This window comes from Schistocerca piceifrons, chromosome 8 (assembly GCF_021461385.2).
Source record: "Schistocerca piceifrons isolate TAMUIC-IGC-003096 chromosome 8, iqSchPice1.1, whole genome shotgun sequence".
In the NCBI taxonomy this organism is placed as follows: Eukaryota; Metazoa; Arthropoda; class Insecta; order Orthoptera; family Acrididae; genus Schistocerca; species Schistocerca piceifrons.
The window spans coordinates 354484725-354507943 of NC_060145.1; the positions used below are offsets into that span (position 1 = coordinate 354484725).

At 40.2% G+C, this 23219-nt stretch overlaps 1 protein-coding gene across 2 annotated transcripts in view; it reads left to right on the forward strand.

Annotated features, from left to right (window-relative positions):
• Positions 1-2199: 2199 nt before the first annotated feature.
• The window catches only part of LOC124711478 (DNA-directed RNA polymerase III subunit RPC4), a 53069-nt gene continuing 32049 nt past the window's right edge, over positions 2200-23219 (forward strand). For both annotated transcript variants that reach the window (XM_047241585.1, XM_047241586.1), the window contains exons 1-4: positions 2200-2362; positions 2460-2557; positions 8446-8568; positions 12038-12167. In XM_047241585.1, the coding sequence (XP_047097541.1) occupies positions 2338-2362; positions 2460-2557; positions 8446-8568; positions 12038-12167 (376 nt within the window). In that variant the 5' untranslated portion in view covers positions 2200-2337. The remainder of the gene's footprint in view (positions 2363-2459; positions 2558-8445; positions 8569-12037; positions 12168-23219) is intronic.

Here is a 23219-nt window from a genome sequence, read left to right on the forward strand (position 1 = left end):
TTTCCAACCAATAGCTTAATACATAATATCAGTACTAGAAATGGAAACAGCAATCTACATAAAGACCTAAAATTAGTTACCTTGGTCCAAAAGGGGTCCAATATTCAGGAACATGCATTTTCAATAAACTGCCAGCAAGTCAGCAACCATTAAAAACTTGGTTTCAGATAAGGCACGGTTTACAGTGTGTTTGAAAGACTATTTGATACAGAAGTGTCTGATTCCACCCGTCATCAATATGCCGGAAATGGCTATTTTAAGTGTGTCTATGACGTCACTACATACACATGGCAACAAACACGAAGTTACATATAAATAATACAATAACATTTCCCACCAAAAATACAATCAAACCAATGGGACAACTGCGGGAAGTTGGGGGTTTTAGGGTGAGGACAAGCTAGTAAAAAAAACACACCATGATCCCAAAACACAAAATGAAGAACAAAAAGAAAAAAAATACAGCATTCTGCTACACCAACAAAAATCTGCAGGAATCGGACACTTCCCTTGAACAATATAGATCAACTATAGGTGACCATACCAAAACACCAATACCCACAACTAACAGTACGAAAATTGGAATCAGACATTTCCCTTGACCTACATAGGTCAACCTCAGATGACGATACTAAAACATCAACACACACAACTATGAAAATGGGAATCGGTCATTTCCGGTGACCTATATAGGTCCACCACAGCTACTGATGCCAAAAAACCAACACCTACAACTGCGAAAAATAAAACCACAATCCCAAAAGTCCACAAATCAATCATCCCTACATAAATTAAATCACATTCAATACTTCATAAATACACAAAACATCACAGCTAGAAAAAAAAATATTAATTACCACCAGCAAATTCCGGCACTGCAACCTAGATCGACAGCCCCCCCCCCCCCCCCCCACACACACACACACACACACACACACACACACACACACACAAAAACCAACTCATAAACACCGTGCCGTAATGACATTCACACACCACAACACCTTTACGTCGAAGCAGACGGGTGGAATCAGACGCTTCCACTGACCCCTCCTTCTACTCTGTAGATGAATATCGTAACAGAGACTGATAGACCAGCTTAGGTAAAAATTCTGCTATATTTCAGTTTTGACAGCACTTGGTTGCAACAGTCAAGATCGGGTATTCTGTGTACGATAAATTTATTAAAAGTACGTAACTGTGTTTTATTCTGTCAGTGTACCAATTCTGTAAATATTAGCAGTTACTGTGATATATTCACATATTTTGACAATCTCCTGACAAATGATGAGGATAATAATTATTATATTCCACTGTATTATGTTATACTTTCTGACATGTTATTTGTCATTCGCGATGGCCAGCGGCTATTTCCGTAGCAGTACGAAAATATTTGTTCGCTCCAGTTACTATCCTCTCTGGAAATATCACCTGGAACTACGACCTTTAACTGGAGTCACCGAGTCAGGAACGTCTACACACACAGTTATTCCGTTACCAGCTTCCAGGTTATCTGTGGTGGTAGCCCGATAACTACCAGAGAACTAGAACTACGAGCCAATAACGATAACTGCCAGAGGAGAATACCGGTCTCTGACAGTTATTTCCATAGTCGCTCGAATTCCTAAGTAACTTTCCTTGTACTACCCGTCCAAGCTAAATTAACACGTAAGGCGGTGGCTTAAGGGAACGACCGTACTTGTTAATGCCTGTACTGCAGCTCCTATCAGCCACGGCTTGGACATTAACGTTATTTAATTGTTTATGCTAAAAGTAACGAAGGCCCACGAAATAGTACACAATTCTTATCAACAGATGGCGCGCAGTCTCACAGTTATTCCCATGGTCTATAGAACGCCTTCCAAATGCGCAGTACAATCTTCGGTCAACAGATGGCGCGAGGCACTGTTGACACTAAACAGTTATTGAAATAACTGCCAGAATCAGAGGAACGGTTATCGCAGTAACCGTTACTTCTCAGTAACCGGTTATTTCTATCAGTTACGTTATTTTTTGCCACCTCTAGCAAGACAAGCAAATGCTGTGCGTGTGCTTGTAAACACGAATTTCATGTCATTATATACCTTTTGTACTTGATGAATGTGTAATGTGTTCGGCGTGTGTACTGTAGTTTTCTCGTGAAAATGGCAGGCAATAAGGATTACAAACAGATCTCTAGCTTGATAGGTTCTATAAAGATTGAACCAGGGACTTCTGCATCTCCTGGGCGATTACCATCTTTCAGGGGCGCACGGGATCTAACACTTGGTGCTTTAACAGCAGGAAAGACTAACATTGGCGATTCTAAGCAGCGTAAAGTGTACAGACCCAACGTAAATGTGCAGCGAAATAAAAATAAAGAGTGTGTTCTACAATTACTATATGTTTTCTTTTACGTATATGTACCTACGTATTTTATAAGCAAAGCAACTTATTTACAATTTTATTGTTTTTGTCAGTGATGGAAAGGGAACGGAACAGCACCCGAGATGGAGAGATAATAAAAAAGAAAGGGGACCCGAGACCGAACAGGACAAGGAACGCCAACTATGTGCAGGTTGGGAATCGTCTAATAATTGTTTTGCTTGTGACTGTCTCCTCCTGTTTGGTGCTACTGCACTAAGTAGCATTCAGTGTTTGTGTCGCTTGTGTTATGTTATAACGTTGCAATACTTAACGATTCGTAAATGTGAGCGGCCCTTTGTAACTACCCTGAGCAAATATCGCCACAAGATCGTTTTCATGGTCTTGCGAGGAGAACTGTGTAATTGAAGAACAGGAGAATTTTGCCAAAATCCCATTTGATCCTATGTTCATCTTGGAAAGTGTATTTAAAGCCAAATGTCATTATCTAGTTTGTCATAGGATTAGTTCTACTAGTGCAGTTTCTCATTGGAGAATAGTAGTTTTACTGTCACAGAGTACAGCCACATCAGATGATTGTCTACGTCCACACTGTTAGTAAACTGCGTGTGCACACTTAAGTTAAAACAGACTAATGTTACGAATTGGGCAGATGCCAGTCCTGATGCTTTGCTGTCATTTGTTGTTGTCCAAGATTCAAACTGTTTTGTCACTAGAAAGATACCTGAGATAAACAGTGAAAGATGAGACAATAAGCACTATGTTCTTTAAGCTTTTTTCTTGCTCAGGGGGTTAGTTTGGTGCATTGTTAAGGATTTGATTAGTGTGGATAATTTTAATGGAAGCAATGGTGACAGGCAGATCCCTAGTGGGGCCATGTTCTGTTATAGGTTGGCACGTGATATTTTGGTTGTGAGTTAGTAATTCCAACAGATGTGACAGAAAATGCTTGGCTACTGTACTGAATGGTTGAATTCGTGATTTATAAAACAGTGTTAATGAGGATATGTTTTATTAGATAAGTCTTTTACATCCTTAAACATTTCTTTAAGTTGCCGCATGTTGCTTGTCACTAGATTCTCAAATTAATTGTCATCAGAATATTGCTGTTACTCTGTGACGCGACATGGCAGGTTAACAAAATCAGCCACTAAAACAGCCTCTTTGTTTCAAATTTCTGCACCAGTTGCAGTTGGTTCCAAGGGACATAGAGATTCCTGATGAGACATCATTTTTTTTCTGTTTTCTGTCTTTCCTTAGTTGCTTCAAAGTTCACGGATATATTGTTCCATGTATGCAACTAATTGAAGGGAGTTTGTTTACTGCTGTTCACATTGCGCTGCTTTTATTTGTGAAGCACCTTCAGTGGCGATTTCCGATGCTATTCGCTCATGCATGTGGTTCTGGAAATGTGTTCATTAGTCTTCTTGCAATTTCAGGCATTCTGTCACCCTCATTTGGTTCAACACATTGCATACATTACTTGCACTTTGCATTTTGTGTCCAAAATATATGTGTTTATGGTGTGTAGTATTGAGTTGGCAACACTACACTCTGTAAACACGCATGTTGAGCACAAAATGCAAACTACAAGTAATGTATGCGATGTTTTGAATCAAATAGTGCTGAAAGAATGCCGTAAATCAGCCAACTGGAGCATGGACACTAATGATTACATCTCTGGGACCACACTCACTCTTGAGCTGACAATGCTGAAAACCGCCACTGAAGAAGTAAAATGCATGTAGCATTAAAGAAACTGCCTTCAATTAGGTGAATATATGGAACATACCTCCCCAAATTCCTAATGAGGTATGATATTAAAGTCTAGCTTCAGTTTATGTGTCACTGTTATATTGTCATTGGCTTCGTAAAAAGCAGCTGTCCGTATAGCACACTCCTCCTCAAAATACATAATTAACAACCTTATTCTTAACTTGTACTACAAAACTACAGACACTTGAAAGTTAGTGCTGATTTGTTTACGCATGCCTATGTTTAGGGATGCGACGTTTCAAGAAAGGTGGCAGTTCACCACAACTTTCTGAAAAGTTCTCATTTATTCGAAGTTCTCTTTTCCTTAAGGCCATGGACATTTGATTTAGCTATTTCTTCTGATCACTGGTTCTTCCTCATACTGAAGATTCCTTCAGCAAATGAGTTAAACTTACTGGTAGGAACAGAAAGTATGTATGCTGTGAGTCAAAGCAGTTGGGAATGGTGGTTGTCAGTTGTGGACTCCTACTTATTGAGATCTATACAATCTGGTGTTCTGTGTTACTTTCATCAAGTCCAGCCTATGCATTCTGGAAATCACAGGTTGAAATTCAGTTTTTTGGTAACCTTTAAAACATACTGCCATTGCAGATGAAAATCTTCTTGCTCTTTAAGTGAACAATTTGTAAGCTGGCAGAACACATTGTCCTCAGAAAAGTTATAGATTTGGGACAAATAGTCAATGCAATATAAAAGAAAAGCTGCGCATCATTTCAAAACTCAATCTACATGATTTTGGTATTTCTTCCAGGATTTCATGAACTTTCTTTCCTATGAATTTATCTTTTTCCTGCTCTCTAGCTTGCTCTTAAGATTCCAGTAAGTAACTGAGTTTTTACCAGTTTTCTAACAGTAGTTTCATTCAGGGCACAATATGCTGCACAAAACATAGATAGCACTCAGGAAGTGAATGTTCAGTTTCTTCAGTGTCATGCTCCCCATTTGAGGTGATAAACTGCCAAATCAGTCTTGAATAATATTCTTCGGCATTTGAAATAAAATATGACATGATGGTAGGCCAGCAGTACACAGTTTTGTCAGTTGCAAAAAGTAGCAAGAGCCATCTTGTATGGATGTGTTGTAATATTTCTTTAAACTCGTATTTCCACACCCTCAGATTTCTATTAGTGACTGAACATTTGATGCAGAGGAACCAGATTCACTGTAAATTTTGAAAACTACTGCGTTTGTATCATAATGAAATATTTTAAGATCATGTTTTACAATATTATTTATGGCCTGACAGTTGCAGTTACCACTCAAAATGGATGGATTGTCATTTTTCAGTAAGACAAAAACTGAATTGTTTTTGCTATAGTTCACTGGAGCAGTATCAGGACTGTACGCACTTCCTTGATTCATATGAAAGCCATTAAATTATGTATTGTTCTTTATTGCTAGAAAATGTCTTTGTGGCGTTCTTTGGAGTCTTCATAAAATCTAGCAGTCCGTGACATATCCTGCAGATAACATCAAAGTACAGAGCTGCATAAGGAAAATTTTTGTATTTCCTCAGTTTGAAGCATCAGAAGACAAAAATAAAAGGCTTTATGAAGCTCATCTATGACTACATCTTCACTGTATGGGCCAAGAAAATTTTTCGAGGCAGCCTTGCCTTAGTTCATCCACATGAAATTTTAGATGCAGTATTACTCTCTGGAACAAGAAAAGATGTAATTTCATGTGGCAATCCAATGACTTGTAGCTAAGGCTGTGTTTTACACTGTGATAAACAGATACAACTGCAGCACATTTCACAGCATCTTCTTCAAACGTATGTTTCTTCTCAAAGAGAGTTATAACTCTTTTATTTTTGTAACACTGTTGTTGTGCCAGAATTAATTTTTTTTGTATTCTGATGATCCACTATAGCTTTTGTCCTTTCAGATTTTATTGAAAACATGGTGAAGTAAAAAAAACACAATTTGTTGTGAAGTCATTTTCTTTCATCAGCCATGTGGAGAAACAAATCTTTATTGAAAGCCGTATATCTTTTAACTTTAACTTTAAGAACAGATGAAACTGATAAATTATCTTCATCATTCGAGGAAGGACAAAATGTCTTTTCTGGATGCCAATCTCTTTTGTTTCCAAAATGCTCAAATAGGATTTGAAATATGCAACTAACTCTAATTTGACAGGCAGATGTGAATTTCAAATCATGTGTAGTGTCTGGGGGAGGAAATTTACATGTAATTCTTTCTCTTCATTCATGTGATTCATAAATTTGGCACAAGGCAGAATAAAAGTGTGCCCAGAGTCTCTTTACCAGGGATGCTGGACAGTACATTAAATTTGGGGACAATCCCACCAAAAGCTGAATTGGTGCACTGCTGCCTATGTCACCATCCACCATTCATCTCCAGGTGAATTGTTTTCAATTTTTAAATTATTTATAGTTTATCAGCTCCTTTAGACAACACCAGGCATGTCCAAAGATTGTGTTCCATTTTTATTAATTTGTTCCACCTCTTATAATAATGTTGCGCATATCATTTTGCCTTTAGATTTACAGATATTTACCTCCAAACAAATTTTTTTCTTGTGATACTGAACTTAATACACATTATATACAATATCCACACTTTCTTCACCCATCTTATCATATCGTATATGTATACCAAAGAGTTAAGATTTTTCATTGTCCCTGGCAGTGCTTCACCACTTGATTGTCTAATGTTAGTCATATACTGCTCTGTCAAGATTGTGTACAAAGAACATTTTATAATAGGAAACAGTATAAGTTACATGGTACTCGAGCCCTTAATAATTTTCAATTTCAGCATTGTTGCATATTTGTTGCACATGAACTTGTGCTATGTGAGGCTTTCACTGTATTTAATGTAAGTTAAGATGATGTACCTTCATCTTCTGAAAACCACTCAGAAGTGCATGGTAGATAGCATTTCCCATTGTGCCATATGTAAGGGTTTCTTCCTGCTCTAATCACACACAGAGTGTAGGAAGAATAACTGCTTAAATACCTCTGTAATCAATATGGTCTTGTCTTTGTGGTCCCTAGATTCCTCACATAAGGGAAGCAGGTGCAAAGCAATTAGTCTATGCAGACAGTGCTAAATTTTGAGATTTTTTTGTTACCATTTCTGAACAAGCTAGTAAAGACACAACCTTGAAACATGGAAAGGGCACTCATTGCTTTAATCTAGGTGAAACACAAACACATTGAAGTTTCAGGTACCTGTTAACATTTGCTTAAGAAGTTACCTTGGTATAGCTGTATGAGGTGTTCTCAGTTTTCAAGCTGTGTCAGTTGAGATAAAATTTCTCATCTTTTGACAGCACTCTCCACCAGTTTTCTCAACAGTTAAAACTTCTGACTGCCAAGATAAGAAAGGTGAACACCACTAAGGCAGCAGTGTCCAGAATTCTCCAGAGATGGGTGATTTGGTATATGTATAGGAAGTTGAGTTAAGCATCCTCCACAGTGATTACATCAGCAAGAGTGAGGGGCCAATGCAATATTCAAAACTGCACTCCAGCCTCCCTGCATTCTCAGACATTTTTGTTTTCATCCAGTGTCCAAAGCCTGCATCCATGTTGTGCTAAGTGTGTACACCTCTTCTCTGTTGAATTTATTATGACGTAATTAAAATCTCAGCTGCTTTTTTAAAAAATTGAATCACATTACATTGTCACCTGGGATAAGGTCCTTGTTTCGTCAAACAGTATCTGTGCCCATTCTCTAGGCAATGGTCTGCCATGCCTAATTGTTCCATTTTCTCCATTTTGTATGGTGCTTGTGTTCGGCATTGACATTATCGACTGTGCAGATAATTTGTGCTATGAAAGTATGCCACATTCCCAGGGATCAGCCAGGAAAGGAACCCTGAACTTGAGCCTGGTACTTATCTAGCTGATCTGTCTGACCATGTAGAAGGAAAACATGAAATTAGTATATTTCATGTTAATAGTGACAGAAATTATGCTTACTAAAATACGTTAAAATAATACGAGAAAGACATTTGACCAAACAAATTATCTTATGAAAGAGATTTAGTTGGGCTTAGTGTTGTTGCTGTTGTGTTGTTCTCAACTGAAGATATTATTTTGCTTCCTCCCCCTCATATTCCCCATGCTTAATCTTGCCCCTTCCTCCCCCCTTCAGCCCCGCCACCCCAACTTCCCCATCATCCCACACACCCAGTTTTATTCCACTTCCTTCTGTCGAACCTCTGCTAAATCCTTCATATCAGTTAATTTTACTGTGACTTGCACATTAAAATGGTTGTATTTGGTTTAGTTGCAGTCTTATTGTGTTGTTTTCTTAGACAGGTGTATTTTTAGTCAACAGGTATATTTTCAGAAGGTTTAGCAGCTGGAGAGAAGAAACGTGGTATTCGAGTAAGCTATGGCAGTGAGAGAGATAATGAAGCCACCTTCATACCAAAGCCAAAGCTCAACCTAACGGTAAGATAAAAATTTGAAATAATTGTTTCTGGTCATAGTTTGATTTAATATTTGTTCATTTAAGTGGCATAAAGTATGAGTGACAAATTCCTGTTCATGATGCAGGGGCAGAACAATACAAGACAAAATGTCAACATGTTATGAGATTACTTAATTTAAAACAATTCACTGCAGTGTATTAACTTAAAGTTGACCAATCTGCTCCCTAGTCCTGAATCAGCATAACCTGGTAAAAGTCAGACGGCTTTAGCCAGCAATCATTAGTTTTCGACTACAGCCAACATTAAATAATTGAGAGCACTGTGTGTCTGCTGTGTTACTTTGTTGCACTTCACTGTATTTCATACTGTTTCTCTTCTGTGATGTAAGTTCTTTGATATAAGTTTACATAATAATCTTTATTGAACATGTCAGCACATTTCAGTTTCATTTACAAACAAGATTTAAGTAATTTTTACTTCTGTGTGTGACTTCTTCTTTTGTGAGAGCTTTAAGTACAGTTTCCGGGGCCATCACTATGGGGGGCAGGCATGGCATGTTCCCCCCTGCCACACAGCTCCTCACCCAGTGGTGGTCAATTAGGGGGCCAGGCTTGCTTCTTCTGCTCCCCACTACACCCTTTTGAAATCGGCCAACTTAAGTTAACACACTGTATAGATGCAGGTTATTTCTGGAAAGATTCCTATTATAAGGATAGTATTGACCCCTTGCTAAATAGACTACATAAGTGAAAGCACATTCAAATGGGAGTAGCTGTGGTAGAGGTACAGATTAGAAGCAATGAAGAAGATAAAGCTAATGTTACAGTCCAGCATCTGTTTTTCTGAAAGAAAATTAACTAATGGAGCTTGTAGAATAGAGTGTGTTGTAACTTTTTGTCCTGTCATGATTTTTTTACATGAATCCAATGTTCATAGAATGAAATTTTCTGCACTTATCAAACATTTCTCATGGGGCACTACTGGTTAAAATTTATTTGTGCTTATTTGTCTTGAGCAAACTGAGACATCAATTGGAAAGAAATTTACTTTAAGCCACAAACCTTTTATATTTAAACTAATTACTCATATTGGTACATTATTTGAGGTTCTTATGGTATACTGCTGTTGTTTATCTATCTTAATAGAGTTAAAATCATAGCATGCTTCATTTCACATTGCTTCCTGGTTATTCTGTTGAAGAAATTTAATTTTGTTTGTGATATAAAGTATAACAGAAGTAGTTTCAGTGCTGATAATCATCTGTGTCTATGTACGAGGGTATTTCGGAAAGTAAAGATACACTGTACGCCAGAGGAACAAAAGAGTTTTGGCGAGCAAGTTGGCAACACTGGTGTTAACCTTGAACCGTTAGCTTTCTCCTCGCAGTCGTTCGGCAGTTGAACGTTGCTTCTGGTTGGAGTAGGTCGTGTTTAAAATGGCTGTGCCGTTTCAGAATCCCGCCAAATGCGGAATGTGCTCCATCATACGTTTTCTTCATGCAAAAGGTGAGCAACCAACAGATATTCATAATGAAATTGTTTCTGCTTATGGGTACATTATGAACTGACAAAATGTAACGAAATGGTGTCATCATTTCTCTGAAGGTAGGACCGATGTTCATAACGAACAAGGAACAAGTCGGCCATCTGTGATCTTTGATGCCCTTCTTTGGAGAACGGAGGAAGCAGTTTGTGCCAATAGACCTCTCACATTGAAAGAATTGTATCAGATCATACTGGACGTGTCAATGACAACTCTTTATGGTGTTGTGACTGTCAGGTTAGTGTACAGGAAATTGTGTGTGTGCTGGGTTCCAAAACTGTTAACGGAAGAACACAAAAAGAAAAGGATGGGCTTTGCACTCTACTTCCTCACATGCTATGCTGAAGCAGGTGATGAGCTCCTTGATCACATTGTGACAGGTGACGAGACATGGGTTTATCACCATACACCTGAATCCAAGCAACAATCAATGCAATGGCGCCATTCAAATTCACCAAAAGCCAAGAAATGCAAAACGTCAATTTCAGCGAAGAAGATCATGGCTTCTGTTTTTTGGGACAGACAAGGCATTCTTCTGTTGGAATTTATGCCTCCTGGAACGACAATTAATGCTGCTGCATATTGCCAGACTTTGAAACGTCTTTGAAGGGCAATTCAAAACAAACACAGGGGAAAGCTGACAAGTGGAGTCCGTTTGCTTCAGGACAACGCTCAGCCTCACACAGCGCTCATAACCAAAGCACTGCTCAAACAATTCAAATGGGACGTATTGGACCATCCGCCATACAGCCCGGACCTTGCACCCACCGACTTCCATGTCTTCCGTTACCTGAAATCACATCTTGGTGGAAAATCATTCCATGATGATGAAGAGATCAAAGGTGAAATTGAAATATGGTTCCGACAACAGGCGGCAACCTTCTATGACTGTGGGATACAAAAGCTTGTGCACCAACTTAACAAATGTTTGGATAACGGGGGTGGTTAGGTCGAAAAATAACAAATAATCCAGTTAATAAGATGTAACTGATGTTTTCTAAATAAATGTTCTATTTAAAGACTGTGAGCCATTGTATCTTTACTTTTTGAAAGACCATTGTATATAGGTGAGAGATGTCTTTTTGCAAGCAAGACATGGGATGTGTAACACAGTTTAATGAAGAAGCAGCTGTGGATGTTTTAATTCTTGGCAACTAAATTTATATGGCAGTAATTCTCATATCTAAGGCACTTAATTATTAGGGATGCATGGTGTGTAGTTCAGTGACTGTATTGCCACTTGACAAATGTCAGATAACAATTTTGATAGTGAACCTTCATTGCCAAGAGACTTTCAGCAGATGGTAACCACTCGCACAGGTGCTCTGTTTTGTTTCAACAGGCACTTCTCTATGGATACAATCTGAAACTTGCCATCAAGAATATGTACTTTTTCTCCTGGTGTTGGCTGATGTGCTCTTAGAAGTTTAATTTGAATCAGATTGTACTTTTTGCACATGATGATTTATACCAAAGTGTTGTGGCATATGTCCTACTAAGTACACAATGGACCTGTTGTTCACTTTATATTAATTTCTGACCTCAAGCTGGATTATGTAAGCTGCTTTTGTATGATGAGCCTGGCATTGATTTATTGTTTGGTATCCTGGCAGTAGTGGAATCAATCTCATTTTATACACACATTTCGTAATGTATGTGAATTCTATGAAAGATTTTATGTTCTTGAGATTAAATGAACAATACTGCATTTTCTTTGAGCTAGAGGTCAATTAGTTGTGTGTTTTATGTGCCTGAGTTCATTTAGCGTGCTACTTTTGGTTTCTTCCACTTTTTTTGGGAGGTTTTACCTGACCATTGAGAGCCAGACATGCGCCTGCACAAAGTTAGTACTATAAGTCAGCTGTTGGTCACTAATGTGGTTGCTATAGAGAGAGGGTGTTGGTTGTGTGGCACTAGGACTTTCTTTACTATCTTGTGTTTTCCAGTATGAGAGAAAGTTTGATAAAGAAGAGGATGAACAAAAACTCAAGGAGCTCCTGCGTGACGATTTTGTAGATGATCCTGCTGCCCTGGACAAATCATTTGCACCTGTTGAGCTGCCAATGATTAAAAGAGGTATGAATTTTCATTTAGTAATAACATAATTATTCCAATCACTGTATAAAATTCCATTACTGTCAAACACTGATGATGTATTCTCAAAGCTCCTTAGAATTACAGTGGAATATAGAAAGGAATTTCTTGGTATACTGCATCTTGTACCAAGTTTTTGGACAAAGTCCTTCCTCAGAAGTAGAACTCACACATGTTCACTCACCAACTACTCACATATACATGGCCACTGTATAAGGGTGGTAAGGCGGTCTGGTGTTGGCACTTGGATACAGTGGCTCTGTGTGTGTGTGTGTGTCTTTTATGATGAAGGCTGTGGTCAAAAGCTATATGTGTCTTTCAATTGGGCCTGTGTACAACCTGATATGTCTTCTTTACAGTAAATGGCAATTGTGTCTCTTCCTACATTGGTGATATTCCTACCTAGAGTTTCTGCTGTTTGATTGGTAACTATAGTTTTCACCACATTGCCTAAGGCAAAGCAGCCAGCTAGCTAGTTGTGCAATTTAAGCTATTCTCAGTGAGTTCTGTGCTCTAATAATTCATGAGAAAATGGCCAGATAAATTTATAAAAAATTCTGGTGTTTGTACAGGTAACACCTGTCATTTTCAAGCCACAAATTGGAAAATGCCTTAAAATTACCAGTCTAGATATCAGTGGTTTTTAGTTATATGGGGTGGGGGGTGGAGGGGGGGGGGGGGGGGGGGAGGCATTCAAAGATGATGGTAATCACTTGCTTGTTTCATGGATCATAAATGTGGTTTTGAAATGTGATGTTGAATGTTGGTGTACACTCATAATGGTCATTGACTGCAAAAAATATAATAACATATCCACCATTTACACAGTAGTGTAATTACTTTTTATGGCCAATAATTCTAATTTATTTAGTAGTCTTTTTGTTGTACTGTCTGCAATTCACCATCTCCACTATATGGCGAGTAGCAATCGAACCTTATCATAACACTGTCACTATTCCATCCTGGAGTTTCCATTGTTTAGTTTAAAGTTAACTACAGTGCCCCCCCCCCCCCCCCCCCCCCCCCCCCCCCCTCTCTCTCTCTCTCTCTCTCTCTCTCTCTCTCTCTCTCTCTCTCTCTCTCTCTCTCTCTCTCTCTCTCTCTCTCTCTCTCTCTCTCTCTCTCTCTCTCTCTCCCTCCCTCTCTCCCTCCCACCCCCCCCTTCTCCCCCCCCTCCACTCCACCCTGTATCTCCCCCCCTCTCCCTTTTTTAAAAAAATTCATTGGAGTAGAAGCAGTTGTTAAACAAATATGATGATTTTGGTTTGTGCTTGAAGTGTTAATTATGTTGCTTATAATACAGTCCAGATCACAGTAAAATGACCAATTATTGCAAATAGTTTCAATGACCTTGTTAGACAGTCGTCATTTTGAGAAAAATTGTACGAGACTTCTTCACAAAAGCTGTTCTCGCCTTGTAATGCCACATGGACTGTAGCTGTAGAGCAGCAGGCACAATGTCATCAAGATGTGAAGTAAGATTTCTCTCATGTGGATGATTGATCTTAATAGGTTTTAAAATTTATTAGTCCCTCATAGCGTGAATGTATAATACAGTGTACCATAGACAAATGAACCTGGGAACACAGAGTTTTGTACTCTCTATATCACCATGCTTATGCAGACATTACCCCCTCCACACTTCCCTATTGCTCTGCCTCTCTGCGCAGAAGCATCTTCCTATGTAACACGAACTATAGTTAGACAGTACTTTGGCCAGCACTTCAAAATTCCTGTCCTGGCATTACTCATTGGTTATAGTGTCCACTCACAATCTTGTCTTTCCTTTGTACTTGTTGTTGTTGTGGTCTTCAGTCCTGAGACTGGTTTGATGCAGCTCTCCACACTACTCTATTCTGTGCAAGCGTCTTCATCTCCCAGTACCTACCGCAACCTACATCCTTCTGAATCTACTTAGTGTATTCATCTCTTGGTCTCCCTCTACAATTTTTACCCTCCATGCTGCCCTCCAAATACTAAATTGGTGATCCCTTGATGCCTCAGAACATGTCCTACCAACCGATCCCTTTTACTAATCAAGTTGTACCACAACTTTCTCTTCTCCCCAATTCGGTTCAGTACCTCCTCATTAGTTACTTGATCTACCCATCTGATCTTCAGCGTTCATCTGTAGCACCACATTTCGAAAGTTTCTATTCTCCTCTTGTCTAAACTATTTATCGTCCATGTTTCACATCCATACATGGCTACACTCCATACAAATACTTTCAGAAACGACGTCCTGTCACTTAAATCTATACTCGATGTTAACGAATTTCTCTTCTTCAGAAACGCTTTCGTTGCCATTGCCAGTCTACATTTTATATCCTCTCCACTTCGACCATCATCAGTTACTTTGCTCCCCAAATAGCAAAACTCCTTTACTACTTTAAGTGTCTCATTTCCTAATCTAATTCCCTCAGTATCACCCGACTTAATTCCTTGTTTTTACTTTTGTTGATGTTCATCTTATACCTTCCTTTCAAGACACTGTCCATTCCATTCAACTGCTCTTCCAAGTCCTTTGCCGTCTCTGACAGAATTACAATGTCATCGGGGAACCTCAAAGTTTTATTTCTTCTCCATGGATTTTAATGCCTACTCCGAATTTTTCTTTTGTTTCCGTCACTGCTTGCTCAATATATGGATTGAATAACATCGGGGAGAGGCTACAGCCCTGTCTCACTCCCTTCCCAACCACTGCTTCCCTTTCATGCCCCTCGATTCTTATAACTGCCATCTGGTTTCTGTACAAATTGTAAATAACCTTCCGCTCCCTGTATTTTACCCCTGCCACCTTCAGAATTTGAAAGAGAGTATTCCAGTCAACATTGTCAAAAGCTTTCTCTAGGTCTACAAATGCTAGAAATGTAGGTTTACCCTTCCTTAATCTAGCTTCTAAGATGAGTCGTAGGGTCAGTATTGCTTCACACGTATTCCAACATTTCTGCGGAATCCAAACTGATCTTCCCCGAGGTCAGCTTCTACTAGTTATTCCATTCTTCTGTAAAGAATTCGCGTTAGTATTTTGCAGCTGTGACTTATTAAACTGATAGTTCGGTAATTTTCACATCTGTCAACACCTGCTTTCTTTGGGATTGGAATTATTATATTCTTCTTGAAGTCTGAGGGTATTTCGCCTGTTTCAAACATCTTGCTCATCAGATGGTAGAGTTTTGTCAGGACTGGCTCTCCCAAGGCCGTCAGTAGTTCCATTGGAATGTTGTCTACTCCAGGGGCCTTGTTTCGACTCAGATCTCTCAGTGCTCTGTCAAACTCTTCGCGCAGTATCGTATCTCCCATTTCATCTTCATCTACATCCTCTTTCATTTTCCATAATATTGTCCTCAAGTACATCGCCCTTGTTTAGAACCTCTATATACTCCTTCCACCTTTCTGCTTTCCCTTCTTTGCTTAGAACTGGGTTTCCATCTGAGCTCTTGATGTTCATGCAAGTGGTTCTCTTATCTTCAAAGGTCTCTTTAATCTTCCTGAAGGCAGTATCTATCTTGCCCCTAGTGAGATAAGCCTCTACATCCTTACATTTGTCCTCTAGCCATCCCTGCTTAGCCATTTTGCACTTCCTGTCGATCTCATTTTTGAGACGTTTGTATTCCTTTTGCCTGCTTCATTTACTGCATTTTTATATTTTCTCCTTTCATCAATTAAATTCAATATATCTTCTGTTACCCAAGGATTTCTACTAGCCCTCGTCTTTTTACGTACTTGATCCTCTGCTGCCTTCACTACTCTATCCCTCAAAGCTACCCATTCTTCTTCTACTGTATTTCTTTCCCTCATTCCTGTCAATTGTTCCCTTATGCTCTCCCTGAAACTCTGTACAACCTCTGGTTTAGTCAGTTTATCCAGGTCCCATCTCCTTAAATTCCCACCTTTTTGCAGTTTCTTCAGTTTTAATCTACAGGTCATAACCTATAGATTGTGGTCAGAGTCCACATCTGCCCCTGGAAATGTCTTACAATTTTAAACCTGGTTCCTAAATCTCTGTCTCACCATTAGATAATCTATCTGAAACCTGTCAGTATCTCGAGGCTTCTTCATGTATACAGCCTTCTTTTATGACTCTTGAACCAAGTGTTAGCTATGATTAAGTTGTGCTCTGTGCAGAATTGTACCAGGCGGCTTCCTCTTTCATTTCTTAGCCCCAATCCATATTCACCTACTACGTTTCCTTCGCTCCCTTTTCCTACTACCGAATTCCAGTCACCCATGACTATTAAATTTCGTCACCCTTCACTATCTGAATAATTTCTTTTATTTCATCATACATTTCTTCAATTTCTTCGTCATCTGCAGAGCTAGTTGGCATATAAACTTGTACTACTATAGTAGGCGTGGGCTTCGTATCTATCTTTGCCGCAATAATGCGTTCACTATGCTGTTTGTAGTAGTTTACCTACATTCCTATTCATTATTAAACCTACTCCTGCATTACCCCTATTTGATTTTGTGTTTATAACCCAGTAGTCACCTGACCAGAAGTCTTGTTCCTCCTGCCACCGAACTTCACTAATTCCCACTATATCTAACTTTAACCTATCCATTTCCCTTTTTAAATTTTCTAACCTACCTGCCCGATTAAGTGATCTGACATTCCACGCTCCGATCCGTAGAATGCCAGTTTTCTTTCTCCTGATGACGACATCCTCTTGAGTAGTCCCCACCCGGAGAACCGAATGGGGGACTATTTTACCTCCGGAATCTTTTACCCAAGAGGACGCCATCATCATTTAACCATACAGTAAAGCTGCATGCCCTCGGGAAAAATTACCTTTGTACTTAAGATGTGCAATTTGTAATAGAGACTCATCGGGCAACGAACATATTTGCCCAGATGCACATTTGTTTTGTGAAAGTGTGACAAACTTTTCAGTGGTCATCTATGAAGAGGGAGGTATGATGTTAACAGCAGGAAAACTATTTACTACACTTGATAATGATATGCTACTAATTGCATATAGTGAGTACTTCAAGAGTTACCCGAACACTTAGCTGTGCTTTTCAGTTGGCAAGTATAGGTCAGAGCAAAAGGGAGAACAAGATTTTGTGTGCACGTTTCAGTTTCAATGGTTGTCTCACAGCTCGTGTCATCTGGATCATTCCCCTTTAGCCAGTGTTTATTAATTATGTAGACGGGAATTTGTCTTCAGACACTGCCTTTGATCTTTCAGTATTCCTGGCCTTAATTGCTGTTAGCTTCTGCCCCACACACAGGGGATCTCATGTAGAGCAAATACTATGCTGCTCGCTACCCTGAGTTCATTTGTGTATGTGCTGCCACAAGTCTTGGCATGGCAGAATTGTTGTTTTTTGCAGCAGGATTATCGTGGAGAGTACAGGCTCTATCCTGTGGTACTAGCAGCAGCAGCTGCTGTTGGTGGTGTCAACAAGTGTTGAGAAGTCACTCCAAGGTCAGGGAACATCCTATGCTTGGGCCATTTGTTTTACTCAGATACTTGTGTGTAGCTTAAGCTGGGTCTGGCAGTGTTTGGGGAAACATTATGGTGGCAATGTACAACAACCAGTGCACTTTGGCAGTGATCTTCTGACTACATATTGTGTTACAACAGCCACTTTGGTCGACCCACTACCACAACCCACTGCGACACCCAGGCTGCAGACATCTGCGGCTATTACAACTTACCAAATCATGAAAGCCAGAAGATGACTATCACAACAGGATGACGTATCAGTCCCATGTTATCTCACTGAAGACTGTATTGGCTGGTGCTAGGGGCCTGTCACATGACAAGTGGGACCTCATTGGCACCAAATGCAGAATGCATAGGCTGTGACAGGATTATTGTAACTGAGCTGACCACCACCTGCTGCAGACTCTAGAGGACCATGTGAAATGATCATTACAGAGACACAGGAGTGACTGCTGGCACAAAAATCTTACCTCCCCAGGGCGCTCCCAGTTCTTTCATGAGTTTGTGCATGGTACATACAGGCCCCGTAGCTATTGCAGCCCATTCTTCCTTCCTGGAATGAATTTCCTTCCTCACGCCCTTCCCTCCCTCCCATCCTTGCCCCTTCCCCTCCTCCCCCATTCTCGGTGTTTTTACTTATGTCACCTGGGTTATCCACCTTTTCTCCTGTCTTCCTTCCATTTTGTTCTCCTTGCCTTTTCTTTTTCATCCTACCTTTTGGTCCGTCATTGGGGTTTTTCCCTCCACTTCTAAATTTCCTCTCTGTAGTGTGAGTCATTTGATGAGGAACTCCCTTCCTAGCATTTCTGGCATCAATATCTCCCCCCCCCCCCCCCCCCCTGCTTCCCCTCTTCCTTTCCCTCTGTAGTTCCCCTCCACCCTGCTAGGTCACCAGCACATGTAGCCAGTCCATGTGGTGGGGCTGTTATGTACCCATATGGCTGAGTCCCCTGACAACACAGATAGCACACTTCTGATGCCTGAACAGCTGCCTCCCTATGTATGCATAGGAGTGGTTGCTCGTCCTGCTGGACATCGGAAATCCCAGCAACGGCTGCTGTGCCAGGTGGCCCTTGATGTGGCTGGATAGCACAAATAGGGAAAACTCGTGATCAGAGCGGCTGGCATCAGGTTGGATGCTTTGTGTATGAAATGTATCATGCTCCACAAGACTGACCATTCTTCTGTAGCCATCTCTTCAGTTGGTAATGAATCTTTTAATTCTTATGACCCTTCTCAGAGCCTCATTTGCTTTCTAGTCAAGTCACCATGTTGGTAGACATTACTGCTTGAATTTAATCATTACCACAGATGGCAGTTTGTGTTTGGAGTTGGTTGTTTACTGTGCAGGAATCGGCTTTTGTGTGTAGTGTCAACATGAACTTTGTTGACTATACTTTAAGTGCTAATAGAATAGTAAATTACCAAGACTTCACCCTGATGGGAGAGCCAGGCTCTCCAGCTTGAGGTGAAACACTTTCCCCACACTGGGATTGACGGGGATACATTCACTGCCACAAAGTCATTATTTTTTGTGGAAAATATTGAAGACAAACCTGGTGAGGTGGAGTCCCTCAGTAAGATGCGGTCTGGTTTGCTGTTGATCAAAACTACTTCTGCTGCCCAGTCTGCAGCCCTACATGTTTCTGACCATCTTGGGAATGTTGCGGTGTCCGTTACTCCCTACCAGTCTTTGAATATGGTTCAGGGAATCATTTTTCATAGGGACCTCATCCTTCAAACCGATGAGGAACTCTGGACTAATCTGGGATGATGGGGCACTCATGTTGTTTGGCATGCTCAGGAAGGTTGGAACCAGTGGTGATTCGTGAGTTAATGATGATGATTATAATAATAATTATTATTATAGTACTAATAATATGCATTACTCGTCTGACAAAAGAAAGAATTTTTTCTGTGGAATTTTGTTGTTTTGTACATAATTAATTACAGCTTAAGGCAAGAAAGAAATAAAGTGTAACCTTTCATTGCTCTCCGTTTGGTGTTGTTGTGTAAGTGGGAGTTTTCATGCTTGTGTATTCTTTGGACAAATTTATAAGATCCATAACATTTGTATTAGTTCACAAATTAAATTCCAGGCTGAAAACCAGACATTTTCAGTTGCAGCCACACAGCAATTATGCTTATTGTACACTTCTTCGTTAAATGTTTGCTTGTAGTCATGCTTATTTGATTTCACCACTTTCTCAATCAGCAGATCTGGTCTTGGAGGCCTTAGTTCCGTTGCAGCTAACTTTTCTTGGTTAAATTACTTTTCTCTTAGCGCTTAAAATATATTCAACAGAGTTCATGTTGACGCTACACACAAAAGCCAATTCTCACATAGTAAACAACCGACTCCAAACACAAACTGCCATCTGTGATAATGATTATAAATTCAAGTAGTAATGTCTACCAACATGGTGACTTGACTAGAAAGCACACAAGTGAGCTCTGATAACGACAAAGACCCAAAGTTAACTTTTTTTGATCCCATATTTCAGTGAATATCAGAGGAACTGAGACAGCTTTCATGAATGTTTATACTTGTATACACGGGGTGTTCCAAAAGTCTCTCCGCAATGCCGTATGATTGTTAGCCGCACGTGCCGTATGATTGTTCACCTGCTTGGGTTACTTCCCTTCAAGTGGACTCTCCCAACATTCCACTGTTTCGTTTATCTCAGCCACCATCAGTAGTATCGTTGGGGTGTGTGTGTCGTTACGTGTTGACATGAACATTTAAGTTTAGTTCCTTTGTTCGTTTTTGTTACTGTTAAAATGCTAACCATCGAAGAACGTGTGTTTTTAGTTGAACAAGTGTTCAAAGCTGGTGGAAAATACATAGTTTCAGTTTGTCACACATTTAATTCAGTTTTCCCGGAGATAACACTCCCACATACTGATACTGTACAAGATTTGATTAACAAATTTCAAAGTACGGGTTCAGTGACAGATGCACCGAGAAGTGGTCATCCTAGCGTTTTGTCTGTGGATAAACTACACAATATTTCCAATAAAATGTCCATGATTCCGAACAAGTCAGTAAGAAAACTCGCCCAGGAAATCGATGTTAGTGTCGGAATGGCCCACAAAGCTGTAAGGAAAAAATTAGAACTTTTCCCATACAAAGTGACTGTCGTGCAAGAACTGAAAAATACTGATCGTAGCAAGAGACTGCATTATTGTCAATGGCTCAAAAATTTCGTTCAACAAAACTGAAGGGCTATTCTTAATGAAACGTTTTTCACTGATGAGACGTGGTTTCATTTATCCCGGTATGTGAACTCGCAAATTTCTCGTATGTGGAGTACTGCAAATCCATTGTGTATTCATGAGGAACAACTTCATTCTGTGAAAATAGGAGTTTGGATTGCAATTTCTAGATGTCGGATTGTGGGTCCCATATTTTTCAACGAAACAATAAACGCACAATGATACTGCAGTGATATTCTATACCCATTCATAGGAGAACTTGTGTGAAGTGAAATACTAAACGGTTATTTTCATCAGGATGGTGCAACCGCTCATACAGCTTGCGTTTCAATGTCACTGCTTGCTGATGTTTTTGGTGATCTCATAATTTCACAGGGGCTTTGGCCTCCACGATCACCTGACCTAACACCACCTGACTTTTTCTTCTGGGGTGCAGTGAAAGGAAAGCAACTGTCTATAAAAAGCGTCCAAAATCCATCGGTGAATTGAAAACTGCAATATCCACTTTCACTGCTTCTGTTACAAAAGAAATTATTACAGCTTGTGTTTGGAAACATTAGATGAATTGAATTGTGTATTCAACAACAGGGGGGACACTTTCAACATTTAATGTGAAAATTTGTAAGTAAAAATGAATATTCAACAAATTAATAATTTGTATTTCACTGAGTTTCATTCCGGTATATTCACTGCGGTATATGGCACATGCGGCTAAGAATCATACAGCAGTGCGGAGAGACTTTTTGAACACCCCGTACAATGTGGATCTATAGCACCAATAAATCTGACTACCATAAGATCAACAGTTGTCAGAAGCATGAATAAATGCTATAACTTACAATCAATGGTGATGTTTCAGGCCCTTATGGTTATCAGTGCAAGTGCCTTACTGAATGATAAAATGCAAAACTTAATATACTATAATGCATTCAGAAATTCATAAAATAGGTTGTTTTTTTATCATTATAACTATCACATATTCTGACATCTGATCTGATTTTACTAAATAGTGAGTGAAGTGGCATATCTGAGGAATGTGCTGCTGCCTAGCAGGATTTATGCCAAACAAATGAGGATGTCTGCTGCAATATGCTACCACCTGGTGGCACTGATGTAAACTTATGGTTCAGTGGTAGGGACTAGCTGTGCACATGGTGAAACATGGACATTGTTCATCAAATCTGTATGCATTTGACCCATAAGGCAGTTACATCATTGAACAAAACCTCCTTCAAACGCGCACAAATGAAGCTGTGCTCATGGCCCTGCTGACAAGTTTCACGGAGTCTGTAGGAGTATCAGTGAGGCATAGCACTGGATTTAGTGCAATATGTTTCAGATTACTGCATCTGTGTTACATTTCAAACCATTCAAAGAAAAATAACCAATAAATCTGCTAGGTGTCAAAAGTATGGGTGTTCACTTGCTCTTGTGCTCTGACGTAGCAGCCGCCACTGGTCGTAAGGACAATCATACCGATTCTGATGCCTTTATTCTGGCAGTTGAGGGAGACATCCTCTAAGAGGTGGTCAAGGTTGTGTGTTATTGGTGTGATGTGAAACCATACATTCCAACACCAATGAGGTGTTTTCGGTGCTTGCGTTTTGGGCACATGTGTTCCCATTGTATGGCGGACTCTCTGTGAGGTGAATGTTGACACCCACTCCATGAAGGAAGCCCCTGTGTTCTGCCACCCATGTGTGTTAATTGTCACAACCATCACCCTCCATTCCCACCAGATCATCCAGTTTATAAGAAGGTAAAGGAGTATAAGTTCCTTGATCATTTATCAGATACTGAGGCTCCTCAGGAATATGACCAGCTTCACCCTGTGTCGATGACTTCTAACTTTGCCTCTGTTACATCCCTTCCCCCTCCTCCCTCTTCCTCACTTGAGTCCCCCCCCCCCCTCCTCTCCAGTTCCAACACCCTCCTGTCCAAGTGCTGCTTACCCTCCGCAGCTGGAGAAGTGCCCCCCTTCTTCAGGGCCCACTGATGCTGGGGCCCCCTCCTGGGACCACTCACCCCACCATCTCCCAGTCTGGAGGTCTGCCCCCACAACTTGGCTACAGGACACATGGTCTGTGCACCCCAAGATCACCACTCTCTCTCTCAGTTCCAGACCTTGCAGAAGCCTGCTCTCCCTGCATGGCCTGCCTTTGACAATCTATGAAAGAGAAGAAGAAGAAGAAGAACCATGCCCCCCCCCACCCCCACCCCCAACAACAGTGCTCCCAGAGATGCCATCTCCCCCCAGTGCAACCTCAATCTGATCTCTTATTTATGGATTTCACCCTGCCCTCATTGGTAATGAACAGTGACCCCGCACATGATTGGCTCCAGCCCATTTACCTTCCTTTTGGAT